The sequence below is a fragment of the Nerophis lumbriciformis genome, linkage group LG01 (assembly GCF_033978685.3).
Source record: "Nerophis lumbriciformis linkage group LG01, RoL_Nlum_v2.1, whole genome shotgun sequence".
Lineage (NCBI taxonomy): Eukaryota > Metazoa > Chordata > Actinopteri > Syngnathiformes > Syngnathidae > Nerophis > Nerophis lumbriciformis.
In genome coordinates this window covers 72,115,453-72,137,531 of record NC_084548.2, presented here as the reverse complement: position 1 = coordinate 72,137,531, position 22,079 = coordinate 72,115,453, and the positions used below count along the sequence as shown (strand labels likewise).

The 22,079-nt window shown below is 34.3% G+C and overlaps 1 protein-coding gene across 1 annotated transcript in view; it reads right to left on the bottom strand.

The window, feature by feature from the left end:
• The window catches only part of tamalin (trafficking regulator and scaffold protein tamalin), a 38,604-nt gene extending 24,858 nt beyond the window's left edge, over positions 1 to 13,746 (bottom strand). Inside the window, exon 1 of the mRNA XM_061925429.1 lies at positions 13,424 to 13,746. Coding sequence (XP_061781413.1) covers positions 13,424 to 13,603 — 180 coding nt within the window. The 5' untranslated portion in view covers positions 13,604 to 13,746. The remainder of the gene's footprint in view (positions 1 to 13,423) is intronic.
• Positions 13,747 to 22,079: the final 8,333 nt, after the last annotated feature.

Below are 22,079 nucleotides of genomic sequence, written 5' to 3'. Positions count from 1 at the left end.
TCCAAAAAATTCCAGGATTTTCAAAAAATTCCCAGATTTCCCAAAATTCAAGATTTCCCGGGACATTTTTCCCTTTCAAAATGTATTGTCCATTTTTCAAACTTCCACCATTTCCACATTTTTCAAACGATTCAAACCATTCCACCTTCAATACATTCCAGAGTCATACCAAAGACTATAAAAATGAGACCTATTACCTCCCTGCTTGGCACTCAGCATCAAGGGTTGGAATTGGGGATTAAATCACCCAAAATGATTCCCAAGCGTGGCCACCGCTGCTGCTCACTGCTCCCAATCATTGGTACTTTAACTTTAATTTGAAAAATCCCTCCTTTTTGGGACCACCCTCATTTTGATAGATGTCACCAGCAGGGGTGCAAATGAGACATTGTCTATTAGATGCAATGTTATTGGGACCATGATTTATGTCATCACTTGTTCACACCTCCTCATATGGAAGATACTTTTCCTTCTTCATGTCTCAAGAAGGGTAGAAATACAAGAACACACACACACACACACACACACACACACACACACACACACACACACACGCACGCACACGCACTTAAAAAGGTTGTTGTGAAAAATGAGTTGGAATTTCACAAGAAAAAGGTCACAACTTCACTGGAAAAAGTTAGAATGTTGGCAGTATTATAATAAAAGTCGTCATTTTACTCAACGCAAGTCAAAATTTTACAAGCAAAACTGAACATTTGTGCAATTTTATGATAAAAGTTGGAATTTTACTCAACAACAGTCGCAATTTTACAAGAAAAGCTTAACATTTTGGCAAATTTATGAAAAGAGTGGTCATTTTACTCAACGAGACACAATTTTATAAGAAAACTTTTGGCAATATTATAATAATAATCGAGAGTTTTATTTGGCAAAATTATGACAAAAGTCATAATTTTACAAAAAAAGTCACTATTTTACAAGAACTAAAAAATTGGCCATATTGTGATAAAAGTCCATTTTGCATTAAAAAGTAATTTTACATAAAAAAGTTATAATTTTACGAGAAAATTTTGCAATATTACAGAAACAGAAAGAATGAGACATTTTTCCTAATTTTATAAGAAAAAAGTGAGAAAAAGACTGATTTTGTCCATGTATTTTTTTTTTGAATTTTTTGTTTGTAATTGTTTTTTAATCTTCATTATCTACTTCGTTATTACAGTGTACACATATTTATTTATTTAAAAAAAATCAATTTGGCCAAAGGGGGCACATTTTAATTTCTTACACACACTTGTTATTACATATGTTGGCCAGAGGGGGAGCACTTCAAATGTTGACACACACTTGTTATTTCATATGTTGACACATCAATTTTTTTTGGGACCACCCTAATTTTGATAGATGTCACCAGCAGGGGTGCAAATGAGACATTCTCTATTAGATGCAATGTTGTTGGGACCATGATTTATGTCATCACTTGTTCACACCTCCTCATATGGAAGATACCTTTCCTTCTTCATGTCTCAAGAAGGGTAGAAATACAAGAACACACACACACACACACACACACACACACAAATAAAAAAGCTTGTTGTGAAAAATGAGTTGGAATTTCACAAGAAAAAGGTCACAATTTCACAGGAAAAAGTTAGAATGTTGGCAGTATTATAATAAAAGTCGTCATTTTACTCAACACAAGTCAAAATTTTACAAGCAAAACTGAACATTTGTGCAATTTTACGATAAAAGTTGGAATTTTACTCAACAACAGTCGCAATTTTACAAGAAAAGCTTAACATTTTGGCAACTTTATGAAAAAGAGTGGTCATTTTACTCGACGAGACAATTTTATAAGAAAACTTTTGGCAATATTATAATAATAATCGGGAGTTTTATTTGGCAAAATTATGACAAAAGTCATAATTTTACAAAAAAAGTCACTATTTTACAAGAACTAAAAAATTGGCCATATTGTGATAAAAGTCCATTTTGCATTAAAAAGTAATTTTACATAAAAAAGTTATAATTTTACGAGAAAATTTTGCAATATTACAGAAACAGAAAGAATGAGACATTTTTCCTAATTTTATAAGAAAAAAGTGAGAAAAAGACTGATTTTGTCCATGTATTTTTTGTTGTTGAATTTTTTGTTTGTAATTGTTTTTTAATCTTCATTATTTACTTCGTTATTACAGTGTACACATATTTATTTATTTAAAAAAAAAATCAATTTTGGCCAAAGGGGGCAAATTTTAATTTCTTACACACACTTATTATTACATATGTTGGCCAGAGGGGGAGCACTTCAAATGTTTACACACACTTGTTATTTCATATGTTGACAGTCAATTTTTTTTGGGACCACCCTAATTTTGATAGATGTCACCAGCAGGGGTGCAAATGAGACATTGTCTATTAGATGCAATGTTATTGATTTATGTCATCACTTGTTCACACCTCCTCATATGGAAGATACTTTTCCTTCTTCATGTCTCAAGAAGGGTAGAAATACAACACACACACACACACACACACACACACACACACACACACACACACACACACACACACACACACACACACACACACACACACATAAAAAAGCTTGTTGTGAAAAATGAGTTGGAATTTCACAAGAAAAAGGTCACAATTTCACAGGAAAAAGTTAGAATTTTGGCAGTATTATAATAAAAGTCGTCATTTTACTCAACGCAAGTCAAAATTTTACAAGCAAAACTGAACATTTGTGCAATTTTATGATAAAAGTTGGAATTTTACTCAACAGTCGCAATTTTACAAGAAAAGCTTAACATTTTGGCAACTTTATGAAAAAGAGTCGTAATTTTACTCAACGAGACACAATTTTATAAGAAAACTTTTGGCAATATTATAATAATAATCTTGAGTTTTATTTGGCAAAATTATGACAAAAGTCATAATTTTACAAAAAAAAGTCACTATTTTACAAGAACAACTAAAAAATTGGCCATATTGTGATAAAAGTCAATTTTGCATTATGAAGTAATTTTACATAAAAAAGTTATAATTTTACGAGAAAATATTGCAATATTACAGAAACAAAAAGAATGAGACATTTTTCCTAATTTTATAAGAAAAAAGTGAGAAAAAGACTGATTTTAGTCCATGTATTTTTTTTTGAATTTTTTGTTTGTAATTGTTTTTTAATCTTCATTATTTACTTCAAGTTATTACAGTGTACACATATTTATTTATTTAAAAAAAAAAAAAATTTGGCCAAAGGGGGTACATTTTAATTTCTTACACACACTTATTATTACATATGTTGGCCAGAGGGGGAGCACTTCAAATGTTGACACACACTTGTTATTTCATATGTTGACAGTCAATTTTTTTGGGGGGACCACCCTAATTTTGATAGATGTCACCAGCAGGGGTGCAAATGAGACATTCTCTATTAGATGCAATGTTATTGATTTATGTCATCACTTGTTCACACCTCCTCATATGGAAGATACTTTTCCTTCTTCATGTCTCAAGAAGGATAGAAAGAAATACAACACACACACACACACACACACACACACACACACACACACACACACACACACACACACACACACACACACATTGGCTGTTTTAAAGCGGCACAATCGACACGAGTCAAAGATCCTCCGTCAGACAGGAGTGCTGCTCGGTAGTTTAGTGTGTGACATTTGTGACGGGGGCCGGTGGTCGACTGAGCCTCCCAGCACAGTGAGTACATTGAGTCAGAGTGAGAGTGAGAGTCAGAGTGAGAGTGAGAGTCAGAGTGGGCACCTCCCAGTAAAATAAATAAGAAGTGTACGCGTCCACAAGAACACGCTTCTTCTTCACCATGAAAGGTGTCTTTGTGGCGCCGCCTGCTAAACTCTCGCTTTCTTCACGTCTCCACACTTAGTGGATTGTCACGCAGACGTCGCACTCAAAGCATTTATTATTTCCAATAAACCCACACAGGGCACACACCCACCACACCCCCCCCCCCCCCCCCCCCCCACCAGGCCCACAATGCAGCCTTGTTGGCTGTGAACCTTCTCAGCTGCTCGCGTCCAACAAACCTTTTTTTTTTTAAAGCCCCATTGAAGGAGAAAGTCCAGGAAAATGTGTCACTAGCCGACGTTTTGCAGCCTTATCATTGCACGCTCTTATTCTGAAAGGAGCATTTCCCTCACAAACCCTGCAATGTTGCAGATACAACGCCAAAAGCACTCTTTTTCACCCTTTTCTGAGCCGAGGCACATTTTTTCATTGACAAAATCCAGAGGCAGACCGCCGGCAGAAAACATTAAAAAATGAAACTCAGCAGTCGATATCGACGGTAAAAAAGTCGTTCTCGCAATTGTTGGATAGGAACTCAAACTATAACCAAGCATGCATCACTGTAGCTCGTCTCAAAGTAGGTGTAGATTGTCATGTACGGATGTACTTTGTGGACGCTGTCTGCTCCACGCGCTGCAAGTCTTTGCTGTCGTCCAGCATTCTGTTTTTGTTTAATTTGCAGCCAGTTCAGTTTTAGTGTCTGCATAGCCTTCCCTAAGCTTCAATGCCTTTTGTTTATTTTTGGTTTAGGCATTAGATACCTTTTTTACCTGCACTCTGCCTCCCGCTGTCGTCTGCATATTGTGATCGCGACAAATCGTGTTCCGGACGTCTACAAAGCAATTAGCTACCTGCTGCCACCTACTGGTGTGGAAGAGTATTACACGGTTACTCTGCCAAGCTCTAAGACAGCACAGACTATAATTACTAGTTTGTAAAGAACATTTTTAACCCAATTAGGTGAAATTACATAATTTCCCACGGCACACTAGTGGTTGAAAAACACTGGCCTAAAGGACCTAAATTTATATAGAAGTATTATTCCCCCCAAAACGGAACACAGATGACACTGTCTAATGCTAGCGTTTGAGAACCAGGAAGTAGTCATCTAGCTAACGTATATAAAAAAACACAAAAATATGGTGCTTAATTATTATTTTTTATAGTTTTCTTTATGCCTTTTATATGAACAGAACGGAAGCATACCCCGCCAAAATGTAAAACAAATGGTTGAGTGCTGTCTGTCTAATGCTACGTTCAAGAACAAGGAAGTAGCCAGCTTAGTAATGTACAGAAAAACATACTAAAATATGGCACTTAATTGTTTTTGTTTTATTTAAGGAACTTTTTGCCCTTTAAATGACGAGATGCATTCCCAACAAAATGTAACACATATGATAAAGTCGTGTTTGTCTATTGCTAACGTACAAGAACCAGGAAGTAACCTGCTAGCTAACGTACAGAAAAAACAACAAAAATATGGCGCTTAAGAACATTTTTTTTGCTTTTATTTAAAAGGACATTTTTGCCCTTTAAATGACCAGATGCATTCCCCCCCAAAAACGGAACACAGATGACACAGTCTGATGCTAGCCTTTGAGAACAAGGAAGTAGTCATCTAGCTAACGTACAGAAAAAACAACAAAAATATGGTGCTTAATTATTATTTTTTATAGTTTTCTTTATGCCTTTTATATGAACAGAACGGAAGCATACCCCGCCAAAATGTAAAACAAATGGTTGAGTGCTGTCTGTCTAATGCTACGTTCAAGAACAAGGAAGTAGCCAGCTTAGTAATGTACAGAAAAACATACTAAAATATGGCACTTAATTGTTTTTGTTTTATTTAAGGAACTTTTTGCCCTTTAAATGACCAGAAGCATTCCCCCCAAAATGTAACACATATGGTAAAGTCCTGTTAGTCTATTGCTAACGTACAAGAACCAGGAAGTAACCTGCTAGCTAACGTACAGAAAAAACAACAAAAATATGGCGCTTAAGAACATTTTTTTTGCTTTTATTTAAAAGGACATTTTTGCCCTTTAAATGACCAGATGCATTCCCCCCCAAAAACGGAACACAGATGACACTGTCTGATGCTAGCCTTTGAGAACCAGGAAGTAGTCATCTAGCTAACGTACAGAAAAAACAACAAAAATATGGTGCTAAATTTTTTTTTTTACTTTTCTTTATGCCTTTTATATGAACAGAACGGAAGCATACCCCGCCAAAATGTAAAACAAATGGTTGAGTGCTGTCTGTCTAATGCTACGTTCAAGAACAAGGAAATAACCAGCTTAGTAATGTACAGAAAAACATACTAAAATATGGCACTTAATTGTTTTTGTTTTATTTAAGGAACTTTTTGCCCTTTAAATGACCAGAAGCATTCCCCCCAAAAACGGAACACAGATGACACTGTCTAATGCTAGCATTTGAGAACCAGGAAGTAGTCATCTAGCTAACGTATATAAAAAAAAATAAAAAATATGGTGCTTAATTATTATTTTTTATAGTTTTCTTTATGCCTTTTATATGAACAGAACGGAAGCGTACCCCGCCACAATGTAAAACAAATGGTTGAGTGCTGTCTGTCTAATGCTACGTTCAAGAACAAGGAAGTAGCCAGCTTAGTAATGTACAGAAAAACATACTAAAATATGGCACTTAATTGTTTTTGTTTTATTTAAGGAACTTTTTGCCATTTAAATGACCAGATGCATTCCCCCCAAAACGGAACACATATGGTAAAGTCCTGTTTGTCTAATGCTAACGTACAAGAACCAGGAAGTAACCTGCTAGCTAACTTACAGAAAAAACAACAAAAATATGTCGCTTGAGAAAAAAATTTTTTTGCTTTTATTTAAAAGGAACTTTTTGCCATTTAAATGACCAGATGCATTCCCCCCAAAACGGAACACAGATGACACTGTCTAATGCTAGCATTTGAGAACCAGGAAGTAGTCATCTAGCTAACGTACAAAAAAAACAACAATATGGTGCTTGATTTTTTTTTTAAACATTTCTTTATGCCTTTTAAATGAACAGAACAGAATGTAAAACAAATAGTTGAGTGCTGTCTGTCTAATGCTACGTTCAAGAACAAGGAAGTAGCCAGCTTAGTAATGTACAGAAAAACATACTAAAATATGGCACTTAATTGTTTTTGTTTTATTTAAGGAACTTTTTGCCCTTTAAATGACCAGAAGCATTCCCCCCAAAATGTAACACATATGGTAAAGTCCTGTTAGTCTATTGCTAACGTACAAGAACCAGGAAGTAACCTGCTAGCTAACGTACAGAAAAAACAACAAAAATATGGCGCTTAAGAACATTTTTTTTGCTTTTATTTAAAAGGACATTTTTGCCCTTTAAATGACCAGATGCATTCCCCCCCAAAAACGGAACACAGATGACACTGTCTGATGCTAGCCTTTGAGAACCAGGAAGTAGTCATCTAGCTAACGTACAAAAAAAACAACAATATGGTGCTTGATTTTTTTTTTTTAAACATTTCTTTATGCCTTTTAAATGAACAGAACAGAATGTAAAACAAATAGTTGAGTGCTGTCTGTCTAATGCTACGTTCAAGAACAAGGAAGTAGCCAGCTTTGTAATGTACAGAAAAACATACTAAATTTGGCGCTTAAAGGGGAACATTATCACCAGACCTATGTAAGCGTCAATATATACCTTGATGTTGCAGAAAAAAGACCATATATTTTTTTAACCGATTTCCGAACTCTAAATGGGTGAATTTTGGCGAATTAAACGCCTTTCTATTATTCGCTCTCGGAGCGTGACGTCACATCGGGAAGCAATCCGCCATTTTCTCAAACACCGAGTCAAATCAGCTGTTATTTTCCGTTTTTTCGACTGTTTTCCGTACCTTGGAGACATCATGCCTCGTCGGTGGTGTTGTCGGAGGGTGTAACAACACCAACAGGGACGGATTCAAGTTGCACCAGTGGCCCAAAGATGCCAAAGTGGCAAGAAATTGGACGTTTGTTCCGCACACTTTACCGACGAAAGCTATGCTACGACAGAGATGGCAAGAATGTGTGGATATCCTGCGACACTCAAAGCAGATGCATTTCCAACCATAAAGTCAAAGAAATCTGCCGCCAGACCCCCATTGAATCTGCCGGAGTGTGTGAGCTATTCAGGGACAAAGGACCTCGGTGGCACGGCAAGCAATGGCGGCGGTTTGTTCCCGCAGACGAGCGAGCTAAACCCCCTGGATGTCTTGGCTCACACCGTCCCTTATGCCACCGAAGATGATCAAGAGAAGAATATCGATCCTAGCTTCCCTGGCCTGCTGACATGAGGGTATGTCTACAGAATATATTAATTGATGAAAATTGGGCTGTCTGCACTCTCAAAGTGCATGTTGTTGCCAAATGTATTTCATATGCTGTAAACCTAGTTCATAGTTGTTAGTTTCCTTTAATGCCAAACAAACACATACCAATCGTTGGTTAGAAGGCGATCGCCGAATTCGTCCTCGCTTTCTCCCGTGTCGTTTTCGTCGGTTTCGCTTGCATGCGGTTCAAACCGATATGGCTCAATAGCTTCAGTTTCTTCTTCAATTTCGTTTTCGCTACCTGCCTCCACACTACAACCATCCGTTTCAATACATGCGTAATCTGTTGAATCGCTTAAGCCGCTGAAATCCGAGTCTGAATCCGAGCTAATGTCGCTATAGCTTGCTGTTCTATGCGCCATGTTTGTTTGTGTTGGCTTCACTATGTGACGTCACAGGAAATGGACGGGTGTATATAACGATGGTTAAAATCAGGCACTTTGAAGCTTTTTTTTTTTAGGGATATTGCGTGATGGGTAAAATTTTGAAAAAAACTTCGAAAAATAAAATAAGCCACTGGGAACTGATTTTTAATGGTTTTAACCCTTTTGAAATTGTGATAATGTTCCCCTTTAAGACCTTTGTTAGTTGGGAATCTGGGTTTAACGTGGTTAGTGGAGCTCCCCCTGGTGTTGTGGTTATGGCGGTCAAGTAGTTTGACATGTACTTCGGTATCAGGGAGGTGTAGCGGATTTTATAGACAAGGCTCAGTGCAAGTTGTTTTACTCTGTCCTCCACCTTGAGCCAGCCCACTTTGGAGAAGTGGGTAGGAGTGAGGTGTGATCTGGGGTGGAGGTCTAGAAGTAATCTGACTAGCTTGTTCTGGGATGTAACACTCCAATGTCCATTAGTGGAGCTGTACGCATTTACAATTTAGTATCAACAAGTTGAGGTTTATAACGAAGGAATCTTCAAATCCACCAAATCAGTCTCGAGATTCTATTATTCAAATTGGATTAAAAAGTTGCATGTTGAAGATCTTCAACAAGCTCTACACCAAAAATGATATGACTGATGTGAATTCCTGTGTGCTAAAAATATACTAAGCATAACGTAGCTACATTTAGCTTAAAACGCTGTTTAAAAAGGTTTGAAGAATACATTTATTTTATAAAGCTATCAATCTCACTGTAGATGACCATTTGTCCCTTTTAATAAAATGTTTACTTCTGGTGTTATGTCTATGAGAAGTAGTGGAATGATCTGGCAGAGTCTACAATTGAATAAGTGTACTACGTTCTACATAATACTGTGGAATCTGACTACATGTAGCTTCACAAGACTGTACTCATAAAAAGAGGATTTGAGGGAGCATTAAAGTTTGTCCATGATATAACACGTGTGACTTTCTTCTACGTACGGCGTTGCAATAGTTTACATGTGCTTCAAATAGAGTCCGATACAGAATTAGGAGAGCGTTAAGAGGAAGAAAATGCCTCAATTTTGAGAGTGGACCGATATATTTAGATCATTTATTTGTTAAATATTCAATACAGCTTTTGAACCCATCTACGTATACACTTCTAAAACTTGTTGCTCATCCTCAGTATACTCAGGTTCAAAAATATAAGGCTCTACATGGTAATTGTTATATATTGTATATATGATATAAACATAATATAATATATCAGTATATATCATATACTGTGCATATATTAGGTAAATATTACGTATATATGTTACATTTTATATTGCTACTACGGTACATTTTTAGTCTATTTTATACCTGCATTGTCCTTTCCATCCTTTGTAACTGAGCTACTGTGTAGAACAGTTTCCCTTGTGGATCATTAAAGTTTGTCTAAGTTCTGATCGTCATTTGTCCCAAAGTAGTCTTTGTTGTCCATCTATATATACACTTCTAAAACTTGTTGCTCATCCTCCGTATATTCAGGTTCAAAAATACAAGGTTTTGATCGTCATTTGCCCCAAAGTAGTCTTTGTTGTCTCTCATGAAGTCTGCCATGATTAGTAAGTAGTGTTGTTGAAGGAAATAGCGAGTGTTGTGATGCGTTTGTGGAATTAATAAACTTAAACTGAGCAAAATACGCAAACATTACATGTTATTATGAATGTGCCCGATACTGCATGACATATATACTTACAGTAATAAGGATGGTGTTTGATGTTTGTAGAATTTTGAGAGTAGGCCGACATTTAGATAATTTATTAGTTAAATATTCAATACAACTTTTGAATCCATCTACATATACACTTCTAAAACTTGTTGCTCATCCTCCATATATTCAGGTTCAAAAATACAAGGTTCTGATCGTCATTTGTGCCAAAGTAGTCTTTGTTGTCTCTCATGAAGTCTGCCATGATTAGTAGTGTTGTTGAAGGAAATAGCGAACGTTGTGATGCATTTGTGGAATTAATACACTTAAACTGAGCAAAATACGCAAACATTACATGTTATTATGAATGTGCCCGATACTACAAGACATATATACTTACAGTAATAAGGATGGTGTTTGATGTTTGTAGAATTTTGAGAGTAGGCCGACATTTAGATAATGTATTAGTTAAATATTCAATACAACTTTTGAATCCATCTACGTATATACTTATAAAACTTGTTGCTCATCCTCCGTATATTCAGGTTCAAAAATACAAGGTTCTGATCGTCATTTGTGCCAAAGTAGTCTTTGTTGTCTCTCATGAAGTCTGCCATGATTAGTAGTGTTGTTGAAGGAAATAGCGAGTGTTGTGATGCGTTTGTGGAATTAATACACTTAAACTGAGCAAAATACGCAAACATTACATGTTATTATGAATGTGCCCGATACTACAAGACATATATACTTACAGTAATAAGGATGGTGTTTGATGTTTGTAGAATTTTGAGAGTAGGCCGACATTTAGATAATTAGTTAAATATTCAATACAACTTTTGAATCCATCTACGTATACACTTCTAAAAATTGTTGCTCATCCTCCGTATATTCAGGTTCAAAAATACAAGGTTCTGATCGTCATTTGTGCCAAAGTAGTCTTTGTTGTCTCTCATGAAGTCTGCCATGATTAGTAGTGTTGTTGAAGGAAATAGCGAATGTTGTGATGTGTTTGTGGAATGAATACGCTTAAAATGAGCAAAATACGCAAATATTACATGTTATTATGAACGTGCCCGATACTACATGACATATATACTTAGTGATGATTGTGGTGTTTGATGTTTTTAGAATTTTGAGAGTTGACCGACATATTTAGATAATTTATTTGTTAAATATTCAATACAACTTTTGAATCCATCTACGTATACACTTCTAAAACTTGTTGCTCATCCTCCGTATATTCAGGTTCAAAAATACAAGGTTCTGATCGTCATTTGCCCCAAAGTAGTCTTTGTTGTCTCTCATGAAGTCTGCCATGATTAGTAGTGTTGTTGAAGGAAATAGTGAACGTTGTGATGCATTTGTGGAATTAATACGCTTAAAATGAGCAAAATACGCAAATATTACATATTATTATGAATGTGCCCGATACTACATGACATATATACTTAGTGATGATGGTGGTGTTTGATGTTTTTAGAATTTTGAGAGTAGACCGACATATTTAGATAATTTATTCGTTAAATATTCAATACAACTTTTGAATCCATCTACGTATACACTTCTAAAACTTTTTGCTCATCCTCCGTATATTCAGGTTCAAAAATACAAGGTTCTGATCGTCATTTGCGCCAAAGTAGTCTTTGTTGTCTCTCATGAAGTCTGCCATGATTGGTAGTGTTGTTGAAGGAAATAGTGAACGTTGTGATGCGTTTGTGGAATTAATACGCTTAAAATGAGCAAATTACGCAAATATTACATGTTATTAAGAATGTGCCCGATACTACATGACATATATACTTAGTGATGATGGTGGTGTTTGATGTTTTTAGAATTTTGAGAGTAGGCCGACATTTAGATAATTTATTAGTTAAATATTCAATACAACTTTTGAATCCATCTACGTATACACTTCTAAAACTTGTTGCTCATCCTCCGTATATTCAGGTTAAAAAATACAAGGTTCTGATCGTCATTTGTCCCACAAGTATTTTATGTTGTGATGCGTTTGTGGAATGAATACGCTTAAAATGAGCAAAATACGCAAATATTGTTATTATGATACATTATAAATATACTTATACCGATTATGGTGGTGTTTGATGTTTTAGATCGCCTTATAGGCGGAATAGAGCGACGTTTATTGGCTCCATTGTTGGCTGACTTTTTATTTAATAGTTTGAATGCATGAACAACATAAAAACATGTGTTCCTGTCTTACATAAGGATTGTGAATGATAGACAAAACTCAATAAAAAAGTTAAGTTCCCCTTTAACTGCACGTTACTCATCTGTACACTCAATAACTCATTTCTGATGACCCTGGAACAGACCATTTCCCCACACATTATCAACAGTGGTTCACTTCTTCTTACACTTGTACATCACTTAAGAGAAAAAAGATGAAAGCGTCATCCTGTCATCATCCAAGAGTTGTTTACACATGTTAATATTCAAAGTCGAAAAACTGCTTTATATTATAATAAATATTTTTATTTCCTATGTTGGAAGACTTGGTTTAAAAGTCTAAACATGTTCAGAATTCGACCATTTATGTTCCAATAAAAAAGTAAACAATGAAAACTAAAATGAGTAATAATTATTACATCAGTACCATCTAAATATAGATTGCACTAATTACAAACAATAACAACATTATCCACTTTATTTAAACTGACGCGTCAAACAAAATGAACACTTCAATGACATACACGACAATCGTAAATAGATCACGTGTTTGGTTGTCGGTTTGGTTGTGCTTCGTTTTACTACTTTGGACGGTTAATGTGACGTCACAAAAGAGAACACGTGGTGACGTCACAACTGCCTTAACGACTCAAGAGGGCCAAAACAAACATGAAAGTGAGCTCCACTGTTCGGGCGGTTATATAAAAAGGTGTCAAGTTGTAAATGTTCATTCTCATACTTTTTTTTTCTTCAAAACAATACACAAATGATAGTAGTCGAGCGGTAAAACAGCGGGGTGAACCTGTTAGGTTTTTGGGTGGTCCACAGTACTAAAATAACTAATAGTACTTCATATTCCAGAAAAGTACACGGTATTAAAATTTTAATTTGAGGGTCTTGAACGCACCGCACAGCTGCCACTGGCCGGTTTGATTGAACGTTAATACGTCAAAGCCTTCATATTAAACAAAATAGTAACGACGAGCAGACATTTGAAGCGTTTTTTATGTACCTTTCTGCGGGTTCTGGGCAGCGTTCCTCCGGAGTAGGCGAGCGTCTTGTGGTTGTACACCCCGGAGGAGAAGTCTCTCGCCGGGGGGCGGCTGTCCGAGCCCGAAGGCGGCAAGTGGACGTCGTTGTCCGGGGACGTCGCTCCGTTGGAGTGAACCATCTTCAGCCTGCGGAAGGTCATGGCGCGGCTACGAGTCGGCTTCTAGTCCGCCACAAAGAGTGGAAATTCCCCCCGATAGGAAGCGCAGCTCTTTGCGAAAGTAAAGTGAGTGATGAGGGAGAAGTTGTCTCAACGTGGGGACTTCACAAGCTGAGGGGGGCGGGGCTTAGTTGTCTCCTGGCCAGCACTCTATGGGCGGGGCTTAATTCTAAGGTCCCTCGTGTTGCGTTGGGGACACCTCGGATATTTAACACTTATTTTCATAATGCAAAATGCTCGTACAAATTCCCCTATAGGACAGTTATTTTTATAAAATTTTACCAAATTTCTTGTTTTTAGAAAAGCAAAACATTTAAAAAAACTGTCTAAATTTAATACAGTTCAAACTTAAAAAAAAAAAACATTACTTTTTTATTTATTTTATGACTATAAAGAACTGAATCTTAGAAGTTAAAGGGATACAATGGCGCCCTCTGGTGACAAAAAACATCATCGCAACGATGTGTATCTTGGCCGAATTAGGGAGAAAAATGAGGCCAAAAGTGCTAGAGCTTTTAAATATATGTATATATATATACATATATCCATCCATCCATTTTCTACCGCTTATTCCCTTTGGGGTCGCGGGGGGCGCTGGAGCCTATCTCAGCTACAATCGGGCGGAAGGCGGGTACACCCTGGACAAGTCGCCACCTCATCGCAGATATATACATATATATATATTTAATTATAATGTCTCTCGTGTTGCGTTGGGGACACCTCGGATATTTAACACTTATTTTCATAATGCAAAATGCTCGTACAAATTCCCCTATAGGACAGTTATTTTTATAAAATTTTACGAAATTTCTTGTTTCTAGAAAATCAAAACATAAAAAAAAACTGTCTAAATGCAATAGAGTTCAGATTAAAAAAAACAAAACATTACTTTTTTATTTATTTTATGACTATAAAGAACTGAATCTTAGAAGTTAAAGGGATACAATGGCGCCCTCTGGTGACAGAAAACATCATCGCAACGAAGTCTCTCGTGTTGCGTTGGGGACACCTCGGATATTTAACAACATTTTCATAAACAGTGTGGACTTACTGCAAAATGCTCGTACAAATTCCCCCAAAGGACAGTTATTTTTTTTATAAAATTGTATGAAATTTCTTGTTTTTAGAAAAGCAAAACATTTAAAAAAAGCTGTCTAAATGCAATAGAGTTCAGATTAAAAAAAAAAAAAACATTACTATTGTATTTATTTTATGACTAAAGAACTGAATCTTAGAAGTTAAAGGGATACAATGGCGCCCTCTAGTGACAGAAAACATGATCGCAACGATGTGTATCTTGGCTGAATTAGGGAGAAAAATGAGGCCAAAAGTGCTAGAGCTTTTAAATATATATATATATATATAATATATATATATATATATATATATATATATATATATATATATATATTTAATTATAATGTCTCTCGTGTTGCGTTGGGGACACCTCGGATATTTAACATATTTTATAAACAGTATGGATTTACTGCAAAATGCTCGTACAAATTCCCCTATAGGACAGTTATTTTTTATAAAATTATATGAAATGTCTTGTTTTTAGAAAAGCAAAACATAAAAAAAACTTTCTAAATTCAATACAGTTCAGACTTAAAAAAACAAACATTACTTTTTTATTTATTTTATGACTATAAAGAACTGAATCTTAGAAGTTAAAGGGATACAATGGCGCCCTCTGGTGACAGAATACATCATCGCAACGATGTGTATCTTGGCCGAATTAGGGAGAAAAATGAGGCCAAAAGTGCTAGCGCTTTTAAATATATATATATATATATATATATATATAAAATATATATATATATATATATATATATATATATATATATATATATTTAATTATAATGTCTCTCGTGTTGCGTTGGGGACACCTCGGATATTTAACATATTTTATAAACAGTATGGATTTACTGCAAAATGCTCGTACAAATTCCCCTATAGGACAGTTATTTTTTATAAAATTATATGAAATGTCTTGTTTTTAGAAAAGCAAAACATAAAAAAAACTTTCTAGATGTAATAGAGTTCAGACTTAAAAAAACAAACATTACTATTGTATTTATTTTACGACTATAAAGAACTGAATCTTAGAAGTTAAAGGGATACAATGGCGCCCTCTGGTGACAGAAAACATCATCGCAACGATGTGTATCTTGGCTGAATTAGGGAGAAAAATGAGGCCAAAAGTGCTAGAGCTTTTAAATATATATATATATATATATATATATATATATATATATATATATATATATATATATATATATATATATATATATATATATATATATATATATATATAATTATAATGTCTCTCGTGTTGCGTTGGGGACACCTCGGATATTTAACAACATTTTTATAAACAGTGTGGACTTACTGCAAAATGCTCGTACAAATTCCCCCAAAGGACAGTTATTTTTTTTATAAAATTGTATGAAATGTCTTGTTTTTAGAAAAGCAAAACATTAAAAAAAACTTTCTAGATGTAATAGAGTTCAGACTTAAAAAAACAAACATTACTTTTTTATTTATTTTATGACTATAAAGAACTGAATCTTAGAAGTTAAAGAGATAAAATGGCGCCCTCTGGTGACCGAAAACATGATCGCAACGATGTGTATCTTGGCTGAATTAGGGAGAAAATGAGGCCAAAAGTGCTGACGTCTGGTGGTTTTTATTAAATAGAATTAAACATTCTGTTACATGAGAAAGTCACAAGATAATTTAAGTGAATATTCTAGAATGATTTGACTTGATAAGAGCTTTTAAATAGTAAACATATTTAATTATAACGTCCCTCGTGTTGCGTTGGAGACACCTCGGATATTTAACACTTATTTTTATAAACAGTGTGGACTTACTGCAAAATGCTCGTACAAATTCCCCTATAGGACAGTTATTTTTTATAAAATTATACGAAATGTCTTGTTTTTAGAAAAGCAAAACATTAAAAAAAACTGTCTAAATGTAATAGAGTTCAGACTTAAAAACCAAAAACATTACTATTGTTTTTATTAAATAACTATAAAGAACTGAACCTTAGAAGTTAAAGTGATAAAATAGCGCCCTCTGGTGACAGAAAACATGATCGCAACGATGTGTATCTTGGCTGAATGTTGAGAGAAAATGAGGCCAAAAGTGCTGACGTCTGGTGGTTTTTATTAAATAGAATTATACATTCTGTTACTTGGGGCAGTCACAAGATAATATAAGTGAATATTCTAGAAGGATTTGACTTGATAAGAGCTATTAAATAGTAAACATATTTAATTATAACGTCCCTCGTGTTGCGTTGGGGACACCTCGGATATTTAACACTTATTTTCATAAACAGTATGGACTGACTGCAAAATGCTCGTAAAAATTCCCCTATAGGACAGTTATTTTTTATAAAATTATACGAAATTTCTTGTTTTTAGAAAAGCAAAACATAAAAAAACTGTCTAAATGTAATAGAGTTCAGACTTAAAAAAAACAAAAAAAACATTACTATTGTTTTTATTAAATAACTATAAAGAACTGAACCTTAGAAGTTAAAGGGATAAAATAGCGCCCTCTGGTGACAGAACACATGATCGCAACGATGTGTATCTTGGCTGAATGTTGGGTAGGGAGAAAAATGAGGCCAAAAGTACTGACGTCTGGTGGTTTTTATTAAATATAATTATACATTCTGTTACTTGGGGCAGTCACAAGAGCACGTAAGTGAATATTCTAGAACAATTTGACTTGATAAGAGCTTTTAAATAGTAAACAAATTTAATTATAATGTCTCTCATGTTGCGTTGGGGACACCTCGGATATTTAACAACATTTTTATAAACAGTGTGGACTTACTGCAAAATGCTCGTACAAATTCCCCTAAAGGACAGTTATTTTTTTTATAAAATTATATGAAATGTCTTGTTTTTAGAAAAGCAAAACATAAAAAAAAAACTGTCCAAATGCAATAGAGTTCAGATTTTAAAAAAAAAAACATTACTATTGTATTTATTTTATGACTATAAAGAACGGAACCTTAGAAGTTAAAGGGATAAAATAGCGCCCTCTGGTGACAGAAAACATGATCGCAACGATGTGTATCTTGGCTGAATTAGGGAGTAAATGAGGCCAAAAGCGCTGACGCCTGGTGTTTTTTATTAAATAGAATTAAACATTCTGTTACATGAGAAAGTCAAAAGATAATTTAAGTGAATATTCTAGAATGATAAGAGCTTTTAAATAGTAAACATATTTAATTATAACGTCCCTCGTGTTGCGTTGGGGACACCTCGGATATTCAACACATTTTATAAACAGTATGGACTTACTGCAAAATGCTCGTACAAATTCCCCTAAAGGACAGTTATTTTTTTATAAAATTATATGAAATTTCTTGTTTTTAGAAAAGCAAAACATAAAAAAAAACTGTCTAAATGCAATAGAGTTCACATTTAAAACAAACAAACATTACTATTGTATTTATTTTATGACTAAAGAACTGAATCTTAGAAGTTAAAGGGATAAAATAGCGCCCTCTGGTGACAGAAAACATGATCGCAACGATGTGTATCTTGGCTGAATTAGGGAGAAAAATGAGGCCAAAAGTGCTAGAGCTTTTATATATATATATATATATATATATATATATATATATATATATATTTAATTATAATGTCTCTCGTGTTGCGTTGGGGACACCTCGGATATTTAACAACATTTTCATAAACAGTGTGGACTTACTGCAAAATGCTCGTACAAATTCCCCTATAGGACAGTTATTTTTTTATAAAATTATATGAAATGTCTTGTTTTTAGAAAAGCAAAACATTAAAAAAACTTTCTAGATGTAATAGAGTTCAGACTTAAAAAAAACAAACATTACTATTGTATTTATTAAATAACTATAAAGAACTGAACCTTAGAAGTTAAAGGGATAAAATGGCGCCCTCTGGTGACAGAAAACATGATCGCAACGATGTGTATCTTGGCTGAATTAGGGAGAAAAATAAGGCCAAAAGTGCTAGAGCTTTTAAATATATATATATATATTTAATTATAATGTCTCTCGTGTTGCGTTGGGGACACCTCGGATATTTAACAACATTTTTATAAACAGTGTGGACTTACTGCAAAATGCTCGTACAAATTCCCCTAAAGGACAGTTATTTTTTTTATAAAATTATATGAAATTTCTTGTTTTTAGAAAAGCAAAACATAAAAAAAAAACTGTCTAAATGCAATAGAGTTCAGATTTAAAAAAAACAAACATTACTATTGTATTTATTTTATGACTATAAAGAACTGAATCTTAGAAGTTAAAGGGATAAAATAGCGCCCTCTTGTGACAGAAAACATGATCGCAACGATGTGTATCTTGGCTGAATTAGGGAGAAAATGAGGCCAAAAGAGCTGACGTCTGGTGGTTTTTATTAAATAGAATTAAACATTCTGTTACATGAGAAAGTCACAAGATAATTTAAGTGAATATTCTAGAAGGATTTGACTTGATAAGAGCTTCTAAATAGTGAACATATTTAATTATAACGTCCCTCGTGTTGCGTTGGGGACACCTCGGATATTTAACAACATTTTTATAAACAGTGTGGACTTACTGCAAAATGCTCGTACAAATTCCCCTATAGGACAGTTATTTTTTATAAAATTATACGAAATTTCTTGTTTTTAGAAAAGCAAATCATTTAAAAAAAACTGTCTAGATGTAATAGAGTTCAGACTTAAAAACCAAAAACATTACTATTGTATTTATTTTATGACCATAAAGAACTGAACCTTAGAAGTTAAAGGGATAAAATAGCGCCCTCTAGTGACAGAAAACATGATCGCAACGATGTGTATCTTGGCTGAATTAGGGAGAAAAATGAGGCCAAAAGCGCTGACGCCTGGTGGTTTTTATTAAATAGAATTATACATTCTGTTACATGAGAAAGTCAAAAGATAATTTAAGTGAATATTCTAGAATGATAAGAGCTTTTAAATAGTAAACATATTTAATTATAACGTCCCTCGTGTTGAGTTGGGGACACCTCGGATATTTAACACTTATTTGCATAAACAGTATGGACTTACTGCAAAATGCTCGTAAAATTCCCCTATAGGACAGTTATTTTTTATAAAACTATACAAAATTTCTTGTTTTTAGAAAAGCAAAACATAAAAAAAACTGTCTAAATGTAATAGAGTTCAGACTTAAAAAACAAACATTACTATTGTTTTTATTAAATAACTATAAAGAACTGAACCTTAGAAGTTAAAGGGATACAATGGCGCCCTCTGGTGACAGAAAACATGATCGCAACGATGTGTATCTTGGCTAATGTCTCTCGTGTTGCGTTGGGGACACCTCGGATATTTAACAACATTTTTATAAACAGTGTGGACTTACTGCAAAATGCTCGTACAAATTCCCCTATAGGACAGTTATTTTTTATAAAATTATATGAAATGTCTTGTTTTTAGAAAAGCAAAACATAAAAAAAACTTTCTAGATGTAATAGAGTTCAGACTTAAAAAAAAAAACATTACTATTGTATTTATTTTATGACTATAAAGAACTGGACCTTAGAAGTTAAAGGGATAAAATAGCGCCCTCTGGTGACAGAAAACATGATCGCAACGATGTGTATGAATTATCAATCAATCAATCAATCTTTATTTATATAGCCCTAAATCACAAGTGTCTCAAAGGGCTGCACAAGCCACAACGACATCCTCGGTACAAAGCCCACGAGGGTTAGGGAGAAAATGAGGCCAAAAAAAGTGCTGACGTCTCGTGTTTTTTTTTTTATTAAATAGAATTATACATTCTGTTACTTGAGGCAGTCACAAAAGCATGTAAGTGAATATTCTAGAATGGTTTTAATTGATAAGAGCTTTTAAATAGTAAACATCTTTAATTATAACGTCCCTCGTGTTGCGTTGGGGACACCTCGGATATTTAACACATATTTTCATAAACAGTATGGACCTAAATGCTCGTACAAATTCCCCTATAGAACAGTTTAAAAAAAAAAAAATTAGATTAAATTTCTTGTTTTTAGAAAAGCAAAACATAAAAAAAACCTGTCAAAATGGAATTAAATGTGATAGAGTTCAGATTTAAAAACCAAAACCTTACTATTGTATTTATTTTATAACTATAAAGAACCGAATCTTAGAAGTTAAAGGGATACTATGGCGCCCTCTAGTGACAAAAAACATGATCGCAACGATGTGTATCTTGGCTGAATTAGGGAGTAAATGGGGCCAAAAGTGCTGACGTCTGGTGGTTTTTGTTAAATATAATTATTCATTCTGTCACTTGGGGCAGTCACAAGAGCATGTAAGTGAATATTCTAGAACGTTTTGACTTGATAAGAGCTTTTAAATAGTAAACAAATGTAATTATAATGTCTCTCGTGTTGCGTTGGGGACACATCGGATATTTAACACTTATTTTCATAAACAGTATGGACTTACTGCAAAATGCTCGTACAAATTCCCCTATAGGACAGTTATTTTTTATAAAATTATACGAAATTTCTTGTTTTTAGAAAAGCAAAACATTAAAAAAACTGTCTAAATGTAATAGAGTTCAGACTTAAAAACCAAAAACATTACTATTGTTTTTATTAAATAACTATAAAGAACTGAACCTTAGAAGTTAAAGTGATAAAATAGCGCCCTCTGGTGACAGAAAACATGATCGCAACGATGTGTATCTTGTCAGAATGTTGAGAGAAAATGAGGCCAAAAGTGCTGACGTCTGGTGGTTTTTATTAAATATAATTATACATTCTGTTACTTGGGGCAGTCACAAGAGCATGTAAGTGAATATTCTAGAACGATTTGACTTGATAAGAGCTTTTAAATAGTAAACATCTTTAAAAAGGACAACATTATTGGCTGCACAAACATCCTTCTGGAGCCTGAAAGATGTCCTTCATGTAAACACACATCATGAACATGAACACACACACACACACACACACACACACACACACATCATAATAATTAGGCAAATACTGTTCCACCAAACACTCGTTCATCAACATTCAGTCCTCAGCTCCTGGTCCTTTCCAAACGCATTATTATTTTGTATTAATAATAAAGTTATTATGGGATATCTGTGGAGCCACAACAACAACAACAACAACAACACAACTACAAGTTTTTGCACAGCTCCCAGTGTGTCGACCCGAGCCAGACAAAAGCAAACGAAAAGGCACCTTCTCTAAAGCACATTTAGATCCTACATGGCGTTGTATATTTAGAAAATAACATTAAAGTCAGTATATATACAATAATCAAGTATGTGGGGTCTGGCAACCACAGCATAAATTGTATTCTGATCAAATGTTTTTAATAATGAAAAATGGGCAATTTCCTAACATTAAGCCCACTTTTTTTTTTTAAACAATTATCAAATCAATTTAAAAAAAAAATGTATTCCTATGATTTTTTT